At 35.4% G+C, this 23,235-nt stretch overlaps 1 protein-coding gene across 3 annotated transcripts in view; it reads left to right on the top strand.

The window, feature by feature from the left end:
* RNF141 (ring finger protein 141) overlaps nt 1–23,235 on the top strand; it is a 35,786-nt gene that overhangs the window by 1,616 nt on the left and 10,935 nt on the right. Inside the window, exons 1-3 of one of the 3 annotated variants that reach the window (XM_032489033.1) lie at nt 5,455–5,559; nt 15,064–15,257; nt 18,129–18,237. In XM_032489033.1, coding sequence (XP_032344924.1) covers nt 15,115–15,257; nt 18,129–18,237 — 252 coding nt within the window. In that variant the 5' untranslated portion in view covers nt 5,455–5,559; nt 15,064–15,114. Of the gene's footprint in view, nt 1–5,454; nt 5,930–15,063; nt 15,258–18,128; nt 18,238–23,235 lie in introns of those variants that run through there. The other 2 variants (XM_032489032.1, XM_032489031.1) reach the window with 2 other exon arrangements.

A 23,235-nucleotide genomic window follows, 5' to 3' on the forward strand; every position in this document is an offset into this window, starting at 1 on the left:
GGAAAACACTAGACTAGTGGCTAGAAAATCTGAATTCTAACCTGGTGTAGTTAACTTGTTCTGTAGTCCTTCCGTGAGTCATTTCCCATCTTTGGCTCTCAGTTTCCTCATCTCTAAAAGAAGAATGTTGGACCAAATGATTTATTAGACAGTTCTTTCAATTTTGTGATTTTATGAATTACATACAGGAAGTTTAAAATGTTTACAATCCATAGTCACTAAAAGCCTTCCTCATATATTCCCACAGTCCTGTCACAGGTGTTTAGTGACCTTACAAAAAGCCGGAGGCATTGGACATACTGTCTTAGAAAAATATTTCAAAAGTCTCAAATTTTCCTGGTCTTCACCACAAGACTGTGTTTACTACAATTTTACTGAAGCATCTGTGTTTTAACTGGAAAATACCTATACAAACTGACACGTTACAAATTGCAAGATTCTTTACAAAAGGATCCTTCTTCTTATAAAAGAATTAACTTAGAGGGTTTTTTCTCCCATAACTATTCACATTTATATTCATGGCTTCCTATAAACATTTTTTTCCTCTACTTTTTTTTACATAGAAAGAAAAATAAAGGTTTCCTTATCTTGCTACAAAACAACTTCACAAGTCCTATTTCAGAGAGAATTTCTAACCTCTTCTATTTAAGATAATTCTTATTATTGTTTTACTCTGTTTTACATTCTAGTTACTTCATTGTGCTTGTGCAAAGTTAAGAAAAAAGCTGTAGTGAGGAGAAAGAACCATCTAGAGATGTCAATAAAAACACTACTTCAATACTAATTTAAAAATATTTTAGTCTTGTAGTCTTGCCTATAGTCTAATCCTCACTATACTCTCCATGAGGTATAAAAGAGTACTGGCCCTATTTTATAAAATTGAAGGTAATTTGCAGAGTGATTTTCCTGACTCCAGGCTTAGATTAGCCTGAAATATAAAGCCTCTTAAATTTTAAATAGATATGTCTTTTTCCCTCCCAATATCACTGAGGTATAATTGGCTTATAATAAACTGCACATGATAAAAGTGTATAATTTGAGAAGTTATGACATATGTATACACCTATGAAATCATCACTATAATTAAGAAAATGAACATATCCATCACTCCAAGAAGTTTCCTCCCACCCCTTCGTAATACCAGTCTCCTACTCATCTCCACCCCATCACCATTTTAACTTCCCACCCCAAGCAACTACTGATCTTTGTGTCACTCTACAGGTTGGATTCTCTACAATTTTATATCAATGGGATCACACAGTATGGTTTTCTGGTCTGGCTTCTTTCACTCAGAATAATTATTTTGAGATTCATCAATGTTGTTGAGTGTATCAGTTGCTCCTTGTTTTTTATTCCTGAGTAGTATTCCTTTGTGTGGCTAAACCACAGTTTACTTTCCATTCACCAACTGAGGGACATTTGGGTTTTTTCCAGTTTGGGCAGCATTACAAATAATTCTGTCAGGAATGTTCACATACAAGTCTTTGAGGGTAAATACCTAGTGGAATGGCTCGATCATATGATAGGTATATGTAACTCTTTTAAAAAAGGCCAAACTTTTTCCCAAAAAAGTTTATCAGTTTTACATTCTTAACATGCAGTATTTGAGAATTCCAGTTGTTTCCTATTCTTACCAGTCAACACTTTATATGATCAGCTTTTTAAATTTTGGTCATTCTAGGGACCAGGGTGTGCTGTGACATCTCATTGTACTTCTAATTTGCACTTCCCCAGTGACAATGCTGTTAAGCATATTTTCATGTGCTTATTTTGTCATCCATATATCTTCTTTGGTGAAGTGTCTATTTAAAATTTTTGTCCATTTAAAAAGATTAGTTGTCTTCTTACTAAATTATATGAGCTTTTTTTTTTTTTTTAACATATTCTAGTTAGAAGAGCTTTGTCAAATATGTTTTGCAAATACTTTCTCCCAGCCTATGGCTTCCCTTTTCATTTTCTTAAGTGTATGTTGAAAAGCAGAAGTTTTAATTTTGAGGAACTAAAATTTATCCATTTTTTTTCTTTTATGGATTGTGTTTTTGTGCCATGTTCTTAATCTTTGCCAAGTCCGAGGTCACTAAGATTTTTCTCCTATGTTCTCTTCTATAAGTTTTATAATTTTAACTCCTAAATTTAGATTTATGATCCACTTTTAAGTTTTACATATGGTATAAGGAAAGGATCAAGATTCTTTTTTTTTTAATTTTTTGATATATGCTATCCAGTTGTTCCAGCATCATTTGTTGAAAAGATTATCCTTCCCCCATTGAATTACTTGGTATATTTGTTGAAAATCAATTGACCATGTATGTGTAGGTCTATCTCTGGACTCTCTATTCTGTTACATTGTTCTATTTATCTATCTTTACAATGATACCACAATGTGTTGATTACTGTATGTCTTATAATGTCTTGAAATCAGGTAGTGTGTGTCCTTCAATTTCGTTTTTCTTGGTCAAAGTTTTGACTACTCTGGGTCCTTTCCATTTTCATTGAAATTTTAGAATAAACTTTGCAATTTCCACAAATTTTCCAATTTCTATTGAACTTGTCTAAAGGCTACAGATCAATTCAGAGTTAAATGGCATCTTAAAAATATTGTATCTTCTGACCCATGAACATGATGTCACTGTATTTAGAGATTTAATTTCTCTCTCAATATTTTGTAGTTTTCAGTTTCTATGTCTTTCACATTTGGTCAAATTTATCCCCAAGTTGTTTTTTGTTTGTTTGCTTGGGGGCTTTTTTATTTCCTGCTAAATGGTATTTTTAAAATTTCAGTATTTAATTATTCATTGGTAGCATAGAGAAACACAACTGATTTTGTATATTGACTTGGTATCCCACAACTCTGCTAAGCTCACTTCCAGTTCTAGTGGCTTGCTTTTGTAGAATCCCATAGCATTTTTGTCTGCAAATACAGTGTTACTTTTTTCTTTCCAATCTAGATGCTTTAAAATTTTTTGTTTGTCTTGTTTTATTCCACTGACTAGACCCTCCAACACTATATTTAATTGTAGACAATTTTTTTCAAGGAAATATTTCTGACTCCTGGCCCAGGTTAGACTCAACTATAGGAACTTGCTGAATTTAACTGGATTTTTTAAAAATTTACTAAATCATTATTTACAGATCATTACTAAGCTCTTAGTTTCTCCCACATTCAAATATTCATCAAAGGTTCACATGTTGAACAACTCTTGCATGCCAGGCTTTATGCAGATTGTCAGGGAAACAATCCTCAGTACACTCTCCATAATGTACCAAAAAGGAGTACACAGATACGTGGACCTGGCCCTGATGAAGTTTTACCATCTTTAAGAGGCAGTTTGCACAACAGTTAAAAGTACAGGCTCAGGGTTCAGTCAGCTTGGGTTTGAATCTGCCTCTGTTCCTTACTGGTTGGTTGACCTTGGAAAACTTAATTGGCTTTTCTAAGCCTGTTTCTTTAAATGTGAAATGAGAGTATTAGTAAGAACCTACCTCCTAGGATTGCTGTAAGGGTTAAGTGAGCACCTTTAAAGTACTTAGAACAGAGTTTGGCACATAGTAAATGATCAAAAATATTTATCTATTATTAGAGGACAAGATTAGTTCTTCATAAGGTAAATCTACAAATGACTGAGGAAGGATGTGTGGAAACATTAACCAGCATAAGAAGTAGTTTAATTTAGCTGCTAAGCATAAAGGTGATAGTGTCAGTCATACCTGGGTTAAACCATTGCTCTGTTGTTTACTGGCTGTGTAACTGAACTACTTAAATAAGAGCAATGCATGTGAAGTGCTTGGTATAGTATTTGGCATACAACAGATGCTTGATAGACAGCAATTATTGACTACAGACGTTCTGAAAAGCCATGATATTGCCAACACGTGTTCATAATAACAGCTGCCATTACTAGGGCTTACTATTTTGGACCCCATGCTGGTTACTTTCAATGCATTTTTTTGCAGTATTTTTTATTATTATTTTATTTTGAAATAATTATAGATTCACAGTAAGTTTTAAAAGTACAAAGAGGTCCTATGTAGTCTTCACCTAGTTTCCCTCAATAGTAATGTTTTAATAACTGTAACAAAACCAGGAAATTGACATTGGTACAATCCACAAATCTTACTCGGATTTTACCAGTTTTATATGCACTTGTGTGTGTCTGAAGTTCTATGCAATTTTATAATGTGTCAATTTGTATGTCAACTCCATAATCAAGATACAGCCCTGCTCCATCACTCCATCACCACAAATACCCCTCTCTTAGGGTCACACCCCTGTCCTTCTCTCTCCCCATACCCTCCCAATTTCTCACCCCTGGCAACCACTAATCTGTTCTCCATCTCTGTAACTGTCATTTTGAGAATGTTCTATAAATGAAATCATACAGTTTGTAGCCTTTTTCTTTTTTTATTATTATTATTTTTTTAGAGTCAGGAGGTATTTAGTTTATTTACTTTTGGAGGAGGTACTAGGCATTGAACCCAGGACCTCCTGCATGCTAAGCATGTGCTCTATCACTTGAGTTATACCCTCCCACCGGTTTGTAGCCTTTTGAGTTTAGCTTTTTTCTCTCAGTATAATTTCAGATGTTTCTATTTGAGGGTATATATGTTAGTGATTATGATTTTGTATTTGTCATGGGATAAAATAGTATTAAAATGCCCACCTTCCAGATTCATCTAAGACTGGGTCTTCTTTCTTTCATTCTTTGCTTTTCTTTCTTTTTTTTGATGATGTGGTTTTCTATTTATTGATAGGGAAGGATGTCACGACATACTGTTTTAATTTTTTTAATGTTTTAATTTTTATTTTTTAAATTGAAGTGTAGTCGATTTACAATGTTGTGTTAAGTCTCTGGTGTACATCATAGTGATTCAGTTACACACATATATACTTTTTCATTATCGGTTACTACAAGATAATGAATATAGTTTCCTGTGCTATATGGTAGGACCTTGCTGGTTATTTTATACTGGTCGTCATACAGGCTCAAGTGCATTCTAAAAAAAAGAAAAAAAACTGTATTTTCTTACTCCCCTCCCCCATACGTATTCTCTTTTATGCTTCTTAATCTAGCTAGGTGAGCATTATCGGCCCCCAACGATAAAGAAACGAGACGATCTTTGTGATGACCAGTGGGAGGTTGGAGTCCTAATAAATAGTGGCCTGGAATTCAACCCTTGACCAAACCAGGGCTCATAGTGTCATTTACCGGCTGGGCACATCGACAGCCGGCTCTGGAGATGGCACCAGGCTGCGGCCTCGAGGAGCCTGCCAGGAGAGGCCTCTCCCAGCGCCACTAGGGCACGACCCACTCCTTGGCCTTCGCCACCACCCTTCCCTCTCGAATGGCCTTTCCTGGTCAGGAGAAGCGAAGCCAGCGAGCTGAGCTCTGCGGAGGAACGTTGGGCACTGTCTCCAGGCAACGCTCTGGGGGCGGGGCTTGTGCGTCACTGAAGTGCGACCGGGTCGCGGACGGAGCTGCCGCCGCCAACGCCCGAGGTTCTGAGCGGCTGGCTGAGGCGGCGCCTCTGCAGCCGGAAGCGCGATGCCTTGAACCTGGGGTGAGCTCCGCAGCGCTGGTCTGTCGCCGTCTCTCTTCCCAGCTGCCTCACAACTCTCGGGTCAGGAGTAGAAAGGCCGGCCAGGCCTCCACTGACGCGCCGAGCTCCCGCGGGGAGACAGGCCTGGCCCTGCCGCCCTTTCTAGGCCTCGCCTTAGGGCGCGGGGCTGGCTAGGGAGGGCCTTCTGTGGTCCCACCGTCTCTAACCCGGCGGTTTCCAGTGGCCGGGCGTGGAGGTGGCTTGTCCCGTTTTGGGGAGGTTCTAGGGTACCAGGAGAGAGTTTTTCTTCTTCGAGTGCGGATCCGGATTTGAATATTGCCGCCGGCGCAGTCAGTCCGCCAGCAGACGTAGCTGTTGGTTACAAGTGCAGGTGCGCTTGAGGAGGGGCTGAGACTGAGAGGGCGGCGGGAGGGTGGCGGGTGCGTTTAGTCAACACTAGTGCTGCTAGAAACCCGTGCGCCTCCGCCGCACTAGACACCCCAGATTAGAAAAACCCTTCCCTGGGCAGTGGCTCAGAAATGGCCAAGTTGGTCTACTTAACCCGCCCTCCCTTTCTAGATTAGCTTAAGCTGCTCCCCTTCCCAAAGGCCTTGCCTTATCAAACCACTTACGGTGAGACCCAGCTGAGACCGTTTCCTTGCTGCTTAATTGTAGTAATCATTCCTGAAACAGGAGCCTCCTGTGTTTGCTGTTGAAATGATTTCTTATCGCTATTTGTATCGTGTTACAGAATGTGGGTTTACTATTATGTTCAGATGTATTCCCAGCTTCTTTAAAATTGCGGTATACGTCCAAATTTATTTATAACGCGGCCGTGACACTTCCTATGGTTTATAACTCTTATATCTTCTGATTTTTTTACACTTCCTCCCGCCCGTTTTTCTTGCTATAAAATGAGATGCATCCATTCGGAATTTTCATCTGGGGCAGGAGGTGTGCCTGAGCAAAGATTCTAAATTAGCGACCTCAGTATTGAAGTCACTCTTCTAAGAAGTAATGCGCTCTGAATTCGAAATTCAAAAATAGTATGAATTTTTTTCTTTTCCTCTGATGCTGCCTGGCTACAGTTTCTAAATATTTTCTTCTAGGATATGACTGTACGTTTTCAAAATATGTTTGTCATTTGGTGTAAGTGAACTTTGTATTTAGTGTGTGTGGCCTGCTCTTTCTTAGCTCACATCTATATACTTGACACACTTTCCTTCCCCTCTTCCTCCCAAAAATGCAGAGAAGGTCCAGAGAGAATTCTTACAAGTCTAGTTAGTGCATTTTTCCGAGTATGAAATGTATTTAGTAAACACACTGGTGATGTCAGAAATCCATGTTTTCAGTCTCCAAGTACTACTATCCTTTTGTTGTTTTCCTTTCTATACAATTTTTGTCTGATTAAGATCTTTGAGCCCAGGCCATGTATTCCCGACCCTAGTAACTCTGACTAGTCTGTTTCAGTATGATCTATTATAGCTGCTGTTAATTTCTTGTCTTGCAGGACAGCTGATGATCTGTTTACAGATCTAGAGTTTGAGTAAGCAATGAATAGTAGAATAAATAGTAACTTTAGGGACCTACTTTGTAGTTCTTAGTTTTTATCACTGATGCTAAAGCAGCCTTAACAGTAAAAATAGTTGATTATTTCAATTATAAATATCTCTTTTGTAAATAAAGAAATTGATATAAAGTTTCATGGAGAGCAGTTTTCAGAGAGGTTTTCTAAATACTACAGTATTTGTGAACTAGTCATCTTGTTGCACTTTCACCCTTTTCATCTTTGCTTTAATCCTTTTATGAATGGATATGGCTTAAATTTTCATGGAGGGTTTTTTCCCTAGTTACCCATGATGTGATTTTTGTATCTTTATAAAGAGTATTTGAACTACAGCAATTTATTTGTTAGAAAAAGAAGTGATCAAGTGTATGTTACCACCCACTAGAGAATGTGGCATTTTTGGAATCCTTGATATTCTTATGTGTTTCAAAATAAGTTATTCTTTATTTAGAAAATCCTTCAAATGTTTTTTGAAAGCACATTGTTATTCTGTTATAAAGGACTAAATTATAGGTGATGCAGTAGTATGGGAGCTGCCAGTTCTTTGAGAAATCTTGACCAGAAATTTGTCTTTTGCTGAGTTCTACGCAAGTGGTTTGCAAATAAAGTTCCTATTTAATACTGCTGTTTCATTATCTAGGGGGAGTATTTTGCTCATACCAAATAATATTTCTCAGTCCACATAAATGTTAATGATAAATTTTTATAATTTTATATTTTTTCCATGTTTTTTTCACTTCAGCTTCTCTCCAAGTTGATATTAGTAGATGACTGAACAAGTTAACAAAAATCAAGACTACTAAGTGAATAATAAAACCCCCCCAAACTCAACAGTATTTACTGTATCCATTTATAAACATTTATTGTGTGCTTCTGTATCTGCCATTAGAGAGAACACAGCTGCCACCCTTAAGAAGCTCACAGAGGGGGATGGTCAGGTGACCCAGCTGATGTTGTGTGCTGTGATAGAAGAATGTGCAGAGTCACCAAAGAGGGACATTGAAAAACCCGGGGTGGGTGACTAGAGGGTGGCCTCAGCACATTGTTTTGTGAACAGACATGCACCCTTGGCTGTAGTTCTATTTTGCATGTAGATTACATAGCCATATTTTTATGCTCATGATGGATGTTACTATTTATCATTATTTTGTGACATTCAAAATGAACTAAATCACAGGCCCTTTTCACCGAACCAGGTTGAGAACCACTGTTCCATGCTCTCTCAGTACTCTCTAGATAATGTTCCCTTTTAATCCAAGAAATTAATCAGGTTTCTCAGATACCAAGTGCAATTCAGGATAACAAGTTAGTATCTTGCCTCAAATTATAAACCTTATTCAAAGTTGGGTGTATCATACTAAGTAAAGACAGACAGACAAAGATAAATATTTTATCACTTATATGTAGAATCTAAAAAATTAATACAAATAAATTTGTTTACACAACAAGAAAAGACTCAGACATAGAAAACAAACTTACGGTTACCAAAGGTAAACTAACAAGGATTTACTGTATAGCACAGGAATCAACAGTCAATATGTTGTAAAAACCTGTAATGGAAAAGAATCAAATATATATATAACTAAATCACTTTGCTGTATGCCTGAAACTAACATGATATTGTAGGTCAACTATACTTCAATTAAACTTTTTTAAATAAAAAACAAAATTAGGGCATCAGATCAAAACAATGTAGGAACAAAAGGGACCATTTCCTAACTCAATAAACAAGCAACTAAATCTTTTAAAATATCTGGTAGGCACATTGATTAAACTATTACATGTTTTACATAAAATATTAAAACCATATATTTCAAAAGTTTAATTTTTTCTTTGTTAAGAATTTTAAGAGTAAGTTTAAAGTTTTCAGTCTGATTAATTGGAATATTTTATTGCATTTTGATTGGATTAGTACAGGAACACGAGAGGGAATTTAAGTTTTACTTTGGGAGTGAAATTTTAGGTTAGAGGTCACATTCTCCACTTATTACTCAAGCAGAAATCTATAAAACACTTATTAGATGAATGTCTTATCTTTATTTAAACAACTCCACATTTCCAATGAAAGCAAGCTCACAGGCATTACAAGGTAGCTCTTAACCCTGCTGGATAATTATGAATGATAGGAAATTCTTATATTGACCTGAAATCTGCCTAATTTATAATTATTGCCCGTTCTGTTCTCTGTAACCATATAAAATAACTGTTACTTCCTCTTCCACATGAAAGCTCTTGAAGTATTTGAACAAACCTATCATGTTGCTCCATGTTGTTACTGAACTATGATTATCTAGAATAAATTGCTTCCTTTTCTAGATTTGTAACATCTTATGTGCTCTCCTAAATATGTTCAAGCGATTAGTGCCCTTTAAAAGTGTGACTCCTTAGAGCTGGTTACTGAACTTACTGTGCTAGAACCATTACAGAGCACAGTGGGTAGGCTCTTCCTCTGGACATTTGCTTCTAGCAAGAGTTTAGGATTATTTCAGCATTTTGGCCTCTTTACTGTTGACTTATTTTGACTGATACCCTCAGACCTTTTAATTTTAATTGCTTTTAAGCATATCTTACCCTTGTGCTTTTGTGCAGTTGCCTTTTCAAAACATATTCAGGATTTGACTTTTAGTCATATTTGACATAATTTATTCTATTTCAGAAAATCAGTATCCCTTTCAGTTTTGATTTTGGTATTCAGTAGATCTTCCTTCATTCCAGTTTTAATCATCTACAGATTGGGCAGGCATGTAGTCTTGTCTTCAGGACATCAGCAAAAATGGTAAACATCCCATCTCTTGTTGCCAGTCTCCCTCTCTCCCTCTCTATTTTAGTCACTCTGGCTTTTTTTTTTTTTTTTTTTTTTTTTTTAATTACCTCAAAGTCAGCCATACCCCTTCCTATGTTAGGCACTTTCTATACCTTTGCCTGGAATGTCCTCCCCTTGACATGCCTCTGTCCCTTTTCTCTGGCTAACTGACTGATAGCAAATCAGTTGTTTGCCCAAGGACTTCTTCCCTGACACAAGACTAGGTCAAGTCCTCCTTTTACAGGCTTTTGTAGTACCCTACACTTGTTTGGCTTCACGCTTACCGTTTTGTAATTATGTATTTATTGGTATGATTGTTGTCCCCACTGTATCAGATGCTCAGTGGTGGCAAGAACCGTGTTTCTTGTACTCATCATTGTATCCCCAGAACATAGCACAGTGCCAGACATGTGGTACTAGTTGAATTTAATTTTTTAAAAGGCCGTGTAACAGTTGCTCCCTAACACCAGTGTACAACCTTTGGCTTCTGACGATGTTTTCACACATTTGGATTAGACAAGAAAAATAAGGACAATAGTGTACTGTATATGTAGTATATGTCAGTGTGAAGTTACTGCATTTTTGGAAAGGACTTTTATTCTAATATAGCCTTTGACTTTTCAGGTTATAAATTGTGCTTTTTAAAAATTTTGTTAAGTTTTAGAAATTTTTTTTGTTTATTTTTGGAAACTATTCTTAAAAATAAGTGTGCGACACTATGGTGCTTTGAGATTTTGTTAGTCTGTGAAATCCAGAAATCACTAATGTTGAATACTCTAGAGACCTCCTCTAAGCTAAAATCTTCATTTCTCTTTGGATACAGTTGGTTTGAATCCACTTGGCTATATTTAAAATATATAATGTTGCCTTCAGAAATTTTTTTTTAGTAGTCTGGACCTTCCTCAACAATTTCCTTTCATATATCTATGTAATACAGTATTTATCATTGCTAAGTAGGCTCAGATTCAAAACAGTAGTTGTTAAGTTTTTCTTTTTTAGTACAATTGTACTTTTCCTATATTTAATGTATAAAAGAATAAACCTCAAATACAATATATTAAATTTGAATAGCGAAAGCAAAATTTGCATATCTATGATTATTGTGAACTCCTTTTGTAAATGATTTTATATTTTAAAGTTACATATTTTAGAGTTATAACTTAATTCTTTTTTTTGATTAAATGATAAAGCAGATTTCCTTAAAAAACCTTTCTTTTGAGTTACAGTCAGTTTACAATGTTGTATCAATTTCTGGTGTACACAATTTTTCAGTTATACATGAATATACATGTAATCATTTTCATATTCTTTTTCACTGTGAGCTACTACAAGATCTTGTATTTATTTCTCTGCATGTATACAGTATAAATTTGTTTATCTGTTCTGTAATACCTATCGGTATCTACAAATTTCAGACTCCCAGTCTGTCCCTATCTATCCGCCTCCCACCTGGCAACCACAAGTTTGTATTCTATGTCTGTGAGTCTGTTTCTGTTTTATATTTAAGTTCATTTGTTGTCTTCTCTCTCTCTCTCTTTTTTTTTTTAAGATTCTACATATGAGTGATCTCATATGGTATTTTTTTTCTCTTTCTGGCTTACTTCACTTAGAATGACATTCTCCAGGCACATCCATGTTGCTGCAAATGGCGTCATGTTGTCGTTTTTATGGCTGAATAGTATTCCATTGTATAAATATACCACCTCTTCTTGATCCAGTCATCTGTCGATGGACATTTAGGCTGTGCTGTTTCCATGTCTTGGCTATTGTAAATAGTGCTGCTATGAACATTGGGGTGCAGGTGTCATCCTGAAGTAGGGTTCCTTCTGGATATATGCCCAGGAGCGGGATTCCTGGGTCATATGGGAAGTCTATTCCTAGTCTTTTGAGGACTCTCCATACTGTTTTCCACAGTGGCTGCACCAAACTGCATTCCCACCAATGGTGTAGGAGGGTTCCCTTTTCTCCACACCCTCTCCAGTATTTGTCATTTGTGGATTTTTGAATGATGGCCATTCTGACTGGTGTGAGGTGATACCTCATTGTAGTTTTGATTTGCATTTCTCTTATAATTAGTGATATTGAGCAGTTTTTCATGTGCCCATTGATCATTTGTATGTCTTCCTTGGAGAATTGCTTGTTTAGGTCTTCTGCCCATTTTTTGATTGGGTTGTTTGTTTTTTTCTTATTAAGTCGTATGAGCTGTTTATATATTCTGGAGATCAAGCCTTTGTCAGTTTCATCTTTTGCAAATATTTTCTCCCATTCCTTAGGTTGTCATTTTGTTTGGCTTATGGTTTCCTTTGCTGTGCAAAAGCTTGTAAGTTTAATTAGGTCTCATTTGTTTATTCTTACTTTTATTTCTATTTCTCGAGTAGGCTGCCCTAGGAGAACATTGCTGAGATGTAACATGAGATAATGTTTTGCTTATGTTTTCTTCTTGGAGGTTTATTGTATCTTGTCTTATGTTTAAGTCTAATCCATTTTGAGTTTATTTTTGTGTATGATGTGAGGGTGTATTCTAGCTTCATTGATTTACATGCTGCTGTCCAGTTTTCCCAACACCATTTGCTGAAGAGACTGTCTTTATTCCATTGTATGTTCTTGCCTTTTTAAAAAAAATTTTTTAACATTTTTTTTGTATTTTCACTTATTATTGTATTATTATTTTATTTTGGCAAGGTGGGAGGTAATTAGGTTTATTTATTTTTAGAGGAGGTACTGGGGATTGAACCCAGGACCTCATGCATGCTAAGCATGCGCTCTACCACTTGAGCTACCCCTCACCCCTCTGACAAAACTTTTACTATAAATTGTTACTATTTCACCTGCTTTATATGAATGTTAATTTAGGTGAGATAAAATGAGAGTCTTTGATGCAAACCCCTCTGCTTGTTTCCTAAACTGTCCTGTTTCTTCATCTGTAAAATGGTGATCATGAGGATTTAAGTGACTGAATTCACAAATACATAGTGCTTAGAGACGTGTTACATGATGGAAGTGATGAATAAATATTAGTTAATTTTACTATTATTAGTAGTGGTATTCTCATTGAATAGGGATTTCCATATTCAGTTATAGAATATATCAACATAGATAAATAGTAAAAATTATCTTATTTTCTATTTTAACCATATCTTAATGCTTGATATTCTGATAAATCAGTATTTACCAAAGAAAAAACTATTAGAATAAACATATCCAGCTCTTCTCTAGCCATGGTACATAGTTATATCTTCCAAGACTTTAGAGTAAGTGGTTATTAAAGATGTGTTTTGTGATTAAAATTTTAAATCAATTCAGTACCTTATTGATCTGCATTGATAGTAGATTATTAAAGTGGTGATCCAGCTTAACTAAAATAACACCTTCTCCAGGGAAGACATACAAATGATCAATGGGCACATGAAAAACTGCTCAATATCACTAATTATAAGAGAAATGCAAATCAAAACTACAATGAGGTATCACCTCACACCAGTCAGAATGACCATCATTCAAAAATCCACAAATGACAAATGCTGGAGAGGGTGTGGAGAAAAGGGAACCCTCCTACACCATTGGTGGGAATGCAGTTTGGTGCAGCCACTGTGGAAAACAGTATGGAGAGTCCTCAAAAGACTAGGAATAGACTTCCCATATGACCCAGGAATCCCGCTCCTGGGCATATATCCAGAAGGAACCCTACTTAGGATGACACCTGCACCCCAATGTTCATAGCAGCACTATTTACAATAGCCAAGACATGGAAACAGCACAGCCTAAATGTCCATCGACAGATGACTGGATCAAGAAGAGGTGGTATATTTATACAATGGAATACTATTCAGCCATAAAAACGACAACATGCCGCCATTTGCAGCAACATGGATGTGCCTGGAGAATGTCATTCTAAGTGAAGTAAGCCAGAAAGAGAAAAAAAATACCATATGAGATCACTCATATGTGGAATCTAAAAAAAAAAAAAAAAGCATAAATAAAAAATAGAAATAGACTCACAGACATAGAATATAAACTTGTGGTTGCCAAGGGGGTGAGGGGTGGGAAGAGAGAGACTGGGATTTCAAAATTGTAGAATAGATAAACAAGATTATATTGTATAGCACAGGGAAATATATACAAGATCTTATGGTAGCTCACAGAGAAAAAAATGTGGCAATGAATATATACATGTTCATGTATAACTGAAAAGTTGTGCTCTACACTGGAATTTGACACAACATTGTAAAATGATTATAAATCAATTCAAAAATGTTAAAAAAAAACTTTTTTAAAAGTAAAAAAAATAACACCTTCATATTTAGAAAGCAAATTATATGAATGCAAAGTTAAAAATACCTATAAGAGTTAAAAAGCAAAAGAGTTGTCTTTTTCTAAGCAGAAAATGTAAGATGGTTAAATTATCTAACACTTTAATTATCTTAGATTTTTCAAACCAAAAGTCTGTTTGATTTGCATATATTTTACAATTAAAAATAAGTTGCACATTTATAAACAAAGTAACCCTACAACAAATGTTTTTTTTAATTTGGTCTATCAATATCATGATTATACGCCATAGTATACCATAGTGTTTTAGAACATGAGCAGTGGAATCTGAAAGACATGAGTTCGAAGTTCTTCAACCGTCTACCAACTGTTTAACCTTAGATAAGTCACTCAGCTCTATTTCCTCATCTATAAAATAGGAATGTAATAATTCCTACCTCTTGGGGTTATTGTAAGAAATAAATGAGATAATATATGGAAAGTCCTTGGTTTGGAGTCTGACATATGGTAAACAGTCAGGAAATGGTCTTAGGAAAATTGTATAGGATAAACAAGCTTCCTGTTAAATACAGTCACTTAAATGCCTCTGTGTGTGTGTGTGTGTAAAATGGTTTTTGACTTGGCAAAATTGTAGGAATTAGAGATTTATTATGCTCAATAAGATCAGTGAACTCTGTTTTCTCATTTAACTTATGATCTTAAAAAAATAGAACTGTAAATCTTTACTTTAAAATACAGGTGTTTAAATAAATTCTCCCTTAGGCTCATGTAAGTCTGTTGAGCTCTCACTTAAAAGTTTTCCTATTTTTCTTTATTTTCTTGAAGGGATGGGTATGTTGCTGTTTTTATATTACAAGTAAAAGTAACTTTTATGTATATTTGACAGAAACTATGTGAAGCAAGAGTCTTCCTGGATTTCACAAGACATCACTTCATCATGGGACAGCAAATTTCAGATCAGACGCAGTTGGTTCTTAACAAGCTACCAGAAAAAGTAGCAAAACATGTCGCATTGGTTCGAGAAAGTAGCTCCTTAACTTACGAAGAATTTCTTGGGAGAGTAGCTGAACTTAATGATGTGTAAGGCTTGCTCTTTTTCATTTTATTTTTCCCCCTGACATATGGCCCAATATCATGAGAATCTGAGAGGGAACCAGAACTATTGATTGGTAAGACTTATTAATATTTAATATTTTCAACAGCAGTTAGCAAATATTTATTGAGTACTATAAGATTTCCTACGTGGCTATTTAAAAATATGTAATAGAAATGAAAGAGAATGAACTTAAAATTGAATTTCGAACACAGACATGTAAATTTATTCTTACTTGAAAGCACTAAAGAGGGTGCATAACAGAAGAGAATATACTAATTAGTCACTCTAGAGAAAGGCTCCTCGGGTGGTGAAAGGACACTCAGATTTCAGTACATCAACCAGTTCATCCAGCTAATAAATCTTCTGTGTTTGTTCATTGAGTCATTATTTTGCCAGAGGAATATATATGATAATAATTCATTTGTCAAAAATAAGACATTTTGTTTATAAATATTTTATAATTAGCTAATATCTTTAAATCTCTACTTAACTCTTGAATAGGTTTCTAAGATGGAATAAACTCTGCCTCCTTAAAGAGCACACCTAGTAGAACTTAGCCGTCTCTTTGTTACTTATTCTTTATTATATCAATTTTTATGCTGATCTGTATAGAAGCTATTAAAATACACAAGGCTCTTTGTCCTAAAATGACCCCAGATTGTAATACTTTTAAAATACTGCTTTTTTGTTTGTGTGTTCTCCCCTAGTGACAGGAGAGCAGATGGCGCTTTTTCCTATTAAATCTTCCTCAGCAGCACCCATATCTGCCTCTCTTTGTTTATCTATCTCCTGTCTCCCTGGGGATATAGTTATAACTTACTAATGCTGCCTTTTAAATGAGATCTTAAAGGTTCTCTATTCAATTTAGCTAACGTTCACTAAGCACATAGTATGTGCAAGGCATTCTGCTGATGGTCAGACATTTTAACTGAGACCTAAAGTGATTACCCAGTTAGTAATGGCAGATCCAGCTCTCCCTAAGTCTGAAGTTCTTTCCACCAGCTCCCATTACTGCTCCTTAAACCCCAAAAAGGCCAAATAAAATCACCCAGTAGTCTGAGACCACTTAGCACATATAACTTTATATATTATAGTCCCTATTAATAATTTAGAGTAAAATACATGAATGTACTCCCTAAGCTTTGTGGACGATAAGAGACATGCTTGGCTATCTGGAACACTTTAGATAAAGAGAAGGAAATACAGTCTTTCTGTGGACATAGCTGGCGTGTACTGTTATTGGCCAGTCATGAAGAATAAAGCATTCTTAACTCTTAAAGTTCTCTTAGGAGATCATTTCTTTTAAGAACACTGGATTTCACTCATTAAAAACAAACCAAAAAACCCTGTATGGGTATATGGATGGATCCTGTATGGGTGTATATGTAAATGCCTAGAAAATGAACTAGAAGGATACACACTGGGTCTCTGGGGAGTTGGTGAAAATGAGGGGCAGTGAAGGGAGATTTTACATTTTACTGCTTATGTTTGTGTATTGTATGATCTTTTATAATAGAAACATAGTCATGGGTTTTTTAAACTCTAGCATTTTACTTTGTCCTTTTTTTTTTTTAAAGATCATCCAGATGGTAGCATTTGAGGTTTTACTTCTGAGACCATATTCTTCAGGAATAAAATTGGATTGAGAGTTTAATTGTATCATAACAGTGGAATGCTTTTTTAGGTTTATTGTTTCAACTTTTTTGAAGAATAATCATGACATTTGCCATTCCTTTAGAAAATTAGAATTAAATACAATAAACCTATTCTAGTCTATGAAATTTTATTTTTTGGTCTAAAGATACTGGATAAAATGTGTCCTATGAAAGCGTCTGCAAGCTAAGCTTACTGTGTAATACAGAGGTGATGGTAAAGAGTATCTTATTTATTTAGCACAGGATGTTTCTGACTGGATTTGCTTCTTAAAACCAATTCCCCTGGGTCAGAGTTGGGCACCTCACAAGTTCAGTGCTGTCTGAGAACAATAAAGTTAAACCTGCACAAAAGAAGCGTGGCTCGATAACTAGAAAACAGAGCTGGGAACTGGCAGTACTACTTTCCCTGGCAGACTTTGTTACGTAGAGCTGGTTACTTAATTTTCAGTGGCCTCAATTTATGTGACTATAAGTCACTTAATTCTGAGTGTGATATCCCCACTGGTGCTCAGAGAGAAATGTGAGTAATGATTAAAAAAAAGGAGCTGCAATACTTGATTATGTCTTTGAACTGATTTAAGTTGGTGTTGATAAATGATACTGAATTAGCCTCTAAAAAGTGTCATACTTCTATATTAGTACCCTGTCACTCTCTAAATTAGAATTACTCTGCTACTGGAAGACAGTAAACTTATATAAGTGTCTCAAAATCATTTGCTTCATCAATCCCACATTATCTATAAAATTTTTTTTCAAAGAGGTGTGTAAGTGTTGCTTAAGGAAGGACTCAAACAAGGGCAACATTTTTTCACACCTTATATACATCTGAGGCAATAGGCAAAATTTGGACAAGTGAAACCAGCTAAACTTTTTCTGTAAGTACTTGACTCCTGACACGTTTTTCCTAGATGTCTTTGTTAGAAATTTAAAGACCATTGAAATATAGATATGACAAAAAGATTTATAAATATCATTCCACTGTGCTGTTGACCTTGGAAACTAAATTGCATGTTTATAATCAAAACATTATCTGTGTGTTTCAAGAATCTAATTATTACAATCATCAGATCGTTATTTTTCTTTGTGTCTTGTCTTCAAATTTCCTTCTCTGCTTTAAAGTGTTTCTTGAATCTGGTTTCATAGCTCCATTATTTTACATGATTTTTCATAAAATTAACAAATGTGTTTGTCTCTTTTCAGAACTGCTAAAGTGGCTTCTGGCCAGGAAAAACATCTTCTCTTTGAGGTACAACCTGGATCTGATTCCTCTGCCTTTTGGAAAGTGGTTGTACGAGTAGTCTGTACCAAGGTGAGAGTGATAGAGGCTTCCAGCTCTGAGCTTAAACTATTTTGGTGGTTAGAACCACATTTAATAGTATAATACAGTGAAAATAAATGTTAATAATTTGGTTATATTTTGGTCATTACTGAGTATTTATTTATAAAACTATGTAAAACAGTTTTGATACTGTTATTGCCTTCTAGGTTAACTATTTGAATCTCAATGGTTGTATAATTGCCATATTGTAGAGATTTTTGTACTCAAGGAAGGTGGTAGTAAACTCATTCTTACCTTCTTTCTACCTCTCTTTTTGGATTTTAACTGACTGGAATCCTAAGGTGACACCCTACTTAGGTCTAAGATGACTCCTTAAAAATTAAAGTTATTTTAGGAGATTATTTCTTTTAAGAACACTAAGTTTCATTCATTAAATAATTTTAAAATCCATTAGAATGGTTTGATTTGGGGGGGATATAGTAATTTTTAGTTATAGAGTGGATTTTTCACCATCAATGCACTATGTTTCTTATTTCATCTCTAAATTTTAGATAATTGAATATATCAGCTGTGCTAAAAAATATGATGGCAGCTGTCACAGAGTATTAGGAAGCCTCATCCAGTAATGAGTAGATTAGAATAGGTGGTTCTTAACCTTTTTGAGGCCACAGACCTTTGGTCTAAAACAAACACAATAAAATCATCTATATGCATACGAACAATAAGTTGGGCATTTATGAATACCTAGAATCCCATTCCTGATCAACCCATAAAGAACTCCTGGGTAAGGAGATTTTTTTCTTTTGTATCATGGACCCTGGATATTACCCAAGTAATATGCCACATTTCCCCAGTAGGTTGATTGCCACTACTATGTCATAAGTATGGTAGGATTGATTATGTTTAGTTGATCAAATTTGAAGGTTTAAGTAGTAAAAGAACTTTAAAGAGAATTGGAGGAGCAAAGACAGCAGATCTTAACTCCAGACTTGGCTAAGTTGAATTGCGCCTGTTAGAGTTTACAGTTGATTTAGAAAAAGTATATAGTATAGCTTAATACCATTCACCTGGGTCTGTCCACATTGAACATTTGCTTATTGATTTTTTTTTAAGTTCAAATGTTAAAAAGCACTAAAATAGCTGCCAGAGAACCATCATTCAAAAAATTTTGCATTATTCATCACAAAGGTAGCTAATGTGATACTGGTGTGGGCAGCAGTGTAACTTTATACGGTATATAATGTGTTACAAATCATAGTAACAGAATACACACTGAAAGCTTGTTCCGAGATTGTATTTTGTTATTTATACTTTGATTCTTGGGCTCAAAAATTGTATACCAACCACATATTTTTTCCATTTTCTGTTTTCTTTGTTTTTGTTATTGGGTTTATATTATATTTTCCATTAAATTCACTGGGGGGTTTTTAACACTGTTATAAATATGCAAACCCCCAAAAAAGAACTTTGGGAATCTGCAACTTGTGACTCTGCAAAGGAGTAAGATAAGGAAGAAATGAAAAACTGGGCTAAAAACATGTAAAATCCATTCAAATAGTCTAGGTATCTCCCATACTCCCATCGTCCTATAGCTGTGAGTTTACACTGCACACAATCTTTCAGGACAGTTTGAAAGTCACTTTCAGAGGACAGGTGGGTGAATTTATAAGAACTCTAGTGACAGAGGTCATTTCTGAAAATCACACATTCTTTCTCCTTTTCTTGCCCTCTTCTGCGCAGTAACCATCTAGCTGATCTTGTCAGTTCTACCTCTACCTGGGTTTCACCTCCAGTGTATTTTTAAGACAAAGTTTACACTCTGGAAGAGACTGTAACTAATGCTCAGGCCCCTCTTTCTTCTCATCCAAATTATCTTAGATTCTGTGATTAATCTCCACATCTTCAGACTCTTCTCCTAATTCTAATTTATGATGCTGTGAGAATAACCTTTCTAAAGCACAACTCTCATCACATCACTTTTCTGCTTAAAATTCCTCAAAAATTCCTCCTTGGCTACAAAATAGTCCCAACTCTAGCCTGGCATTTGAAGCCCTCTGCAATATGGCTCCATGCTATCTTTTCTGTTTTATTTACCACTATCCTTTTCTGCAGTCTACAGTCTCACCAGGCATTAACTAATTTAAGTCTATGTAGCTGTTACTTTCCCATCTTGGTGCCTCTGCTCGTTGAGTTCCCTCAACTGGAATGTCCATTCTTCTGTCATTTAAATTGCCATTTGGCTACAAGTCACAGAAAAACCTCTGTTCCACCAGTTTAAACAAAATAGTATTTTGTCACTTATCAAGAAATCCTTTTATTAAAGTAGCCCCTGGATTGGTTAATTCAAAGACCTAGGGCCTAGAGATTATCACTAAGTGAAGTAAGTCAGACAGAGAAAGACAAATATTTTTTGACATCACTTATATGTGAAATCTAAAAAAACTGATACAGATGAAATTATTTACAAAACAGAAACAGACTCAAACATATAAAACAAACTTACAGTAACCAAAGGGGAAAGGGCCAGGAGGAGGGGTAAATTAGGAGTTTTAGATGAACAGATAGACACTACTATATATAAAATAGATAAACAGCAAGGACCTACTGTATAGCACAGGGAACAATAGTCAGTATCTTGTAATAACCTATAATGGAAAAGAATCTGAAAAAGAATAAATATATGTATATGTATGTATGTAACTGGATCACTTTACTACACGCTTGAAACAAACACAACATACATCAATAAGCAAAAAAAAAGAAGAAAAACCCCCAGAAACAACAACAAAAAAAACCAAAGACTTAGCAGATCCCTCTTTCCGACTCTGGGTCAATATTTGCTCACATCCCTTTCTTATACCTACACTGGCAGAGGGGATGTGATGACTGTGATTGATTTAGATTAGACTAACCAAGATTGACTCCTGAGTCATTTCAAGAAGTGGTAGACAGACACCAAAACAAAATTAGAGCTCTGCAGGCAGTGAAAAGTGGGAATGGCATTTGGGTAATCGGTCGATAGTTTCTGCCACATCTTTTATTTCTGCATATCTAAACTTAATGTCTCTTTAAAGGTCCACCTCAAATACCATTTTATCCATAAAGTCTTCCCTAACAGAAATTCTCTTGGCTCTTCTAAACTCCAACAGTACTTTATTTGTACTTCATGATTAAATACTACGTTAAGAATAAAATTATTTAGTTTCTTAGTTCCCCTAGTAGGTATTCGGCTTCTGAGGACAGGAACTCTGTCTAGATTCATTCTAGTATCTTACAGCCTCCAGTGTTTTGTACCTGGTAGGAACTGAATATATCTTGAGTGAACAAAAATCTGTTGAAGAAATATTCTTGTTTTAAGTGACTGGGATATATTGAAGCTTTGTTTATTGATACAGTAAAGTACCTAAATTACATTCTATCCATCTTTATTTTATAAAATACTCAGCTCACATCAAAGGGACCAATATGAATTGTAGAAAGCTGTAGGAATCAGAAATTCCTTATTTTTCTGCTGCTCCTCTTTGGCAAATACAGAATTAATGTTTAATTTTACTATTGGTCACATTTTTTCTTTTTTTGCTGTAGTATCTTTAACCATTAATTACATCTTTAAAATAAGATTCTAAGAGAAACAAAAATACTAAAGACAGAGGCAGTCAGATTTTTCATTTGTATAATTTTTCTTGGTTTTAGCTCTAAAGAAATGTTTCATTTGCATTTCTTAGGTTCTTTTTGAAAGGATATGAGAAGTCAGTGTTTACATTAGGGAAAAAAAAGAGTTTAAGTCCAATAGAAAAAACTGATAGACTGGAATTTCATATTTCTTAACCTTAAGCAACTAAAAACAATTTATAGTAAGACCTTATCTTGACTATCTGCTGTGATGATTATACTCAGTTTAATTCATTATAGAAATAATCTAAATGATGTTTAAATGGAATATTTTGTGGAAATAGTATTAGAAAAATTCATGGGTTAATTAAAATTATGCACTAAGGTGGCTGTTAAGAAACTTTACTAATTATATTATTATCATCTGTCTTGCTACGTAGACCAAATCCTTGGAGTCATCCTTAATGTGTCTTTTTCTGTCATACCCCACAATCAGTGCATAAGTGAATCCTGTCAGGTTTCTGTTCAGAATATATTCAGAATCTGGCAACTCTCACCATACCATCTTCACTACTATCACCTTATTCCTAGCAACCATCGTCTCTCACCGGGATTATTCCAATAGCTTTCTAACTGGTCTCCCTGCTTCTGCCCTTATTCCATTCATCTGATCTCAGCACCACAACCAGTCTATTCCACTCATAATCTGAAATGAAATCAGATAGTACTCCTTGGCTCAAAACCCTCCAGTGACTTCTCATGCACTTGGAATAAAAGCCAAAGTCATTATTATGATCTGCAAAGTCCTATACATTCTGTCCCTGCCTCACTCCCTAACCTTATCTTCTGCCAGTCCTCCCTCCCTCTCATTCTTGTGTTAAATGCCTAGGATATATTGAAGCTTTGTTTATTGATACAGTAAAGTTCCAGCCACCCTGGGCTCCTTGCTGGACTCTGTGCTCCTTGCCAGGAGCACTTCTGCTTTTGGACTTCCCGTTCCCTCATCCTGGAATGCTCCCGCCCCCTATATCCATATGATTCATTACATCTCTTCTGGTTCTTAAATATCACCTTCTCTGTGAGGCCTTCCCTGCAACCTTTCAGCATTTTCTCTCCTCTGCTTAATATTCTTCATAACACTTATTTCTAATCTGTAGTTTGTTTATCTGTCGCTCCTACCTATAGTGTAACCTCTGTGAGGGCAGTGATTTTTGTGTTTTTTACACACTGTGTCACCAGTGCCTGGAGCAGTACACATAGTACCTATAACATCTACATAATAGGTACTCAGTAAATACTTGTTGCATGAATCCTATGATTATAATAATTGCAATTTGATAAACTTGCCTGTTAAATACTAAGTTTATATGAATTATTCCCCAATCTTTTCTGAACTGTGCAGTTCCAAAAGAAGAC

Source organism: Camelus ferus, chromosome 10 (assembly GCF_009834535.1).
Source record: "Camelus ferus isolate YT-003-E chromosome 10, BCGSAC_Cfer_1.0, whole genome shotgun sequence".
In the NCBI taxonomy this organism is placed as follows: Eukaryota; Metazoa; Chordata; class Mammalia; order Artiodactyla; family Camelidae; genus Camelus; species Camelus ferus.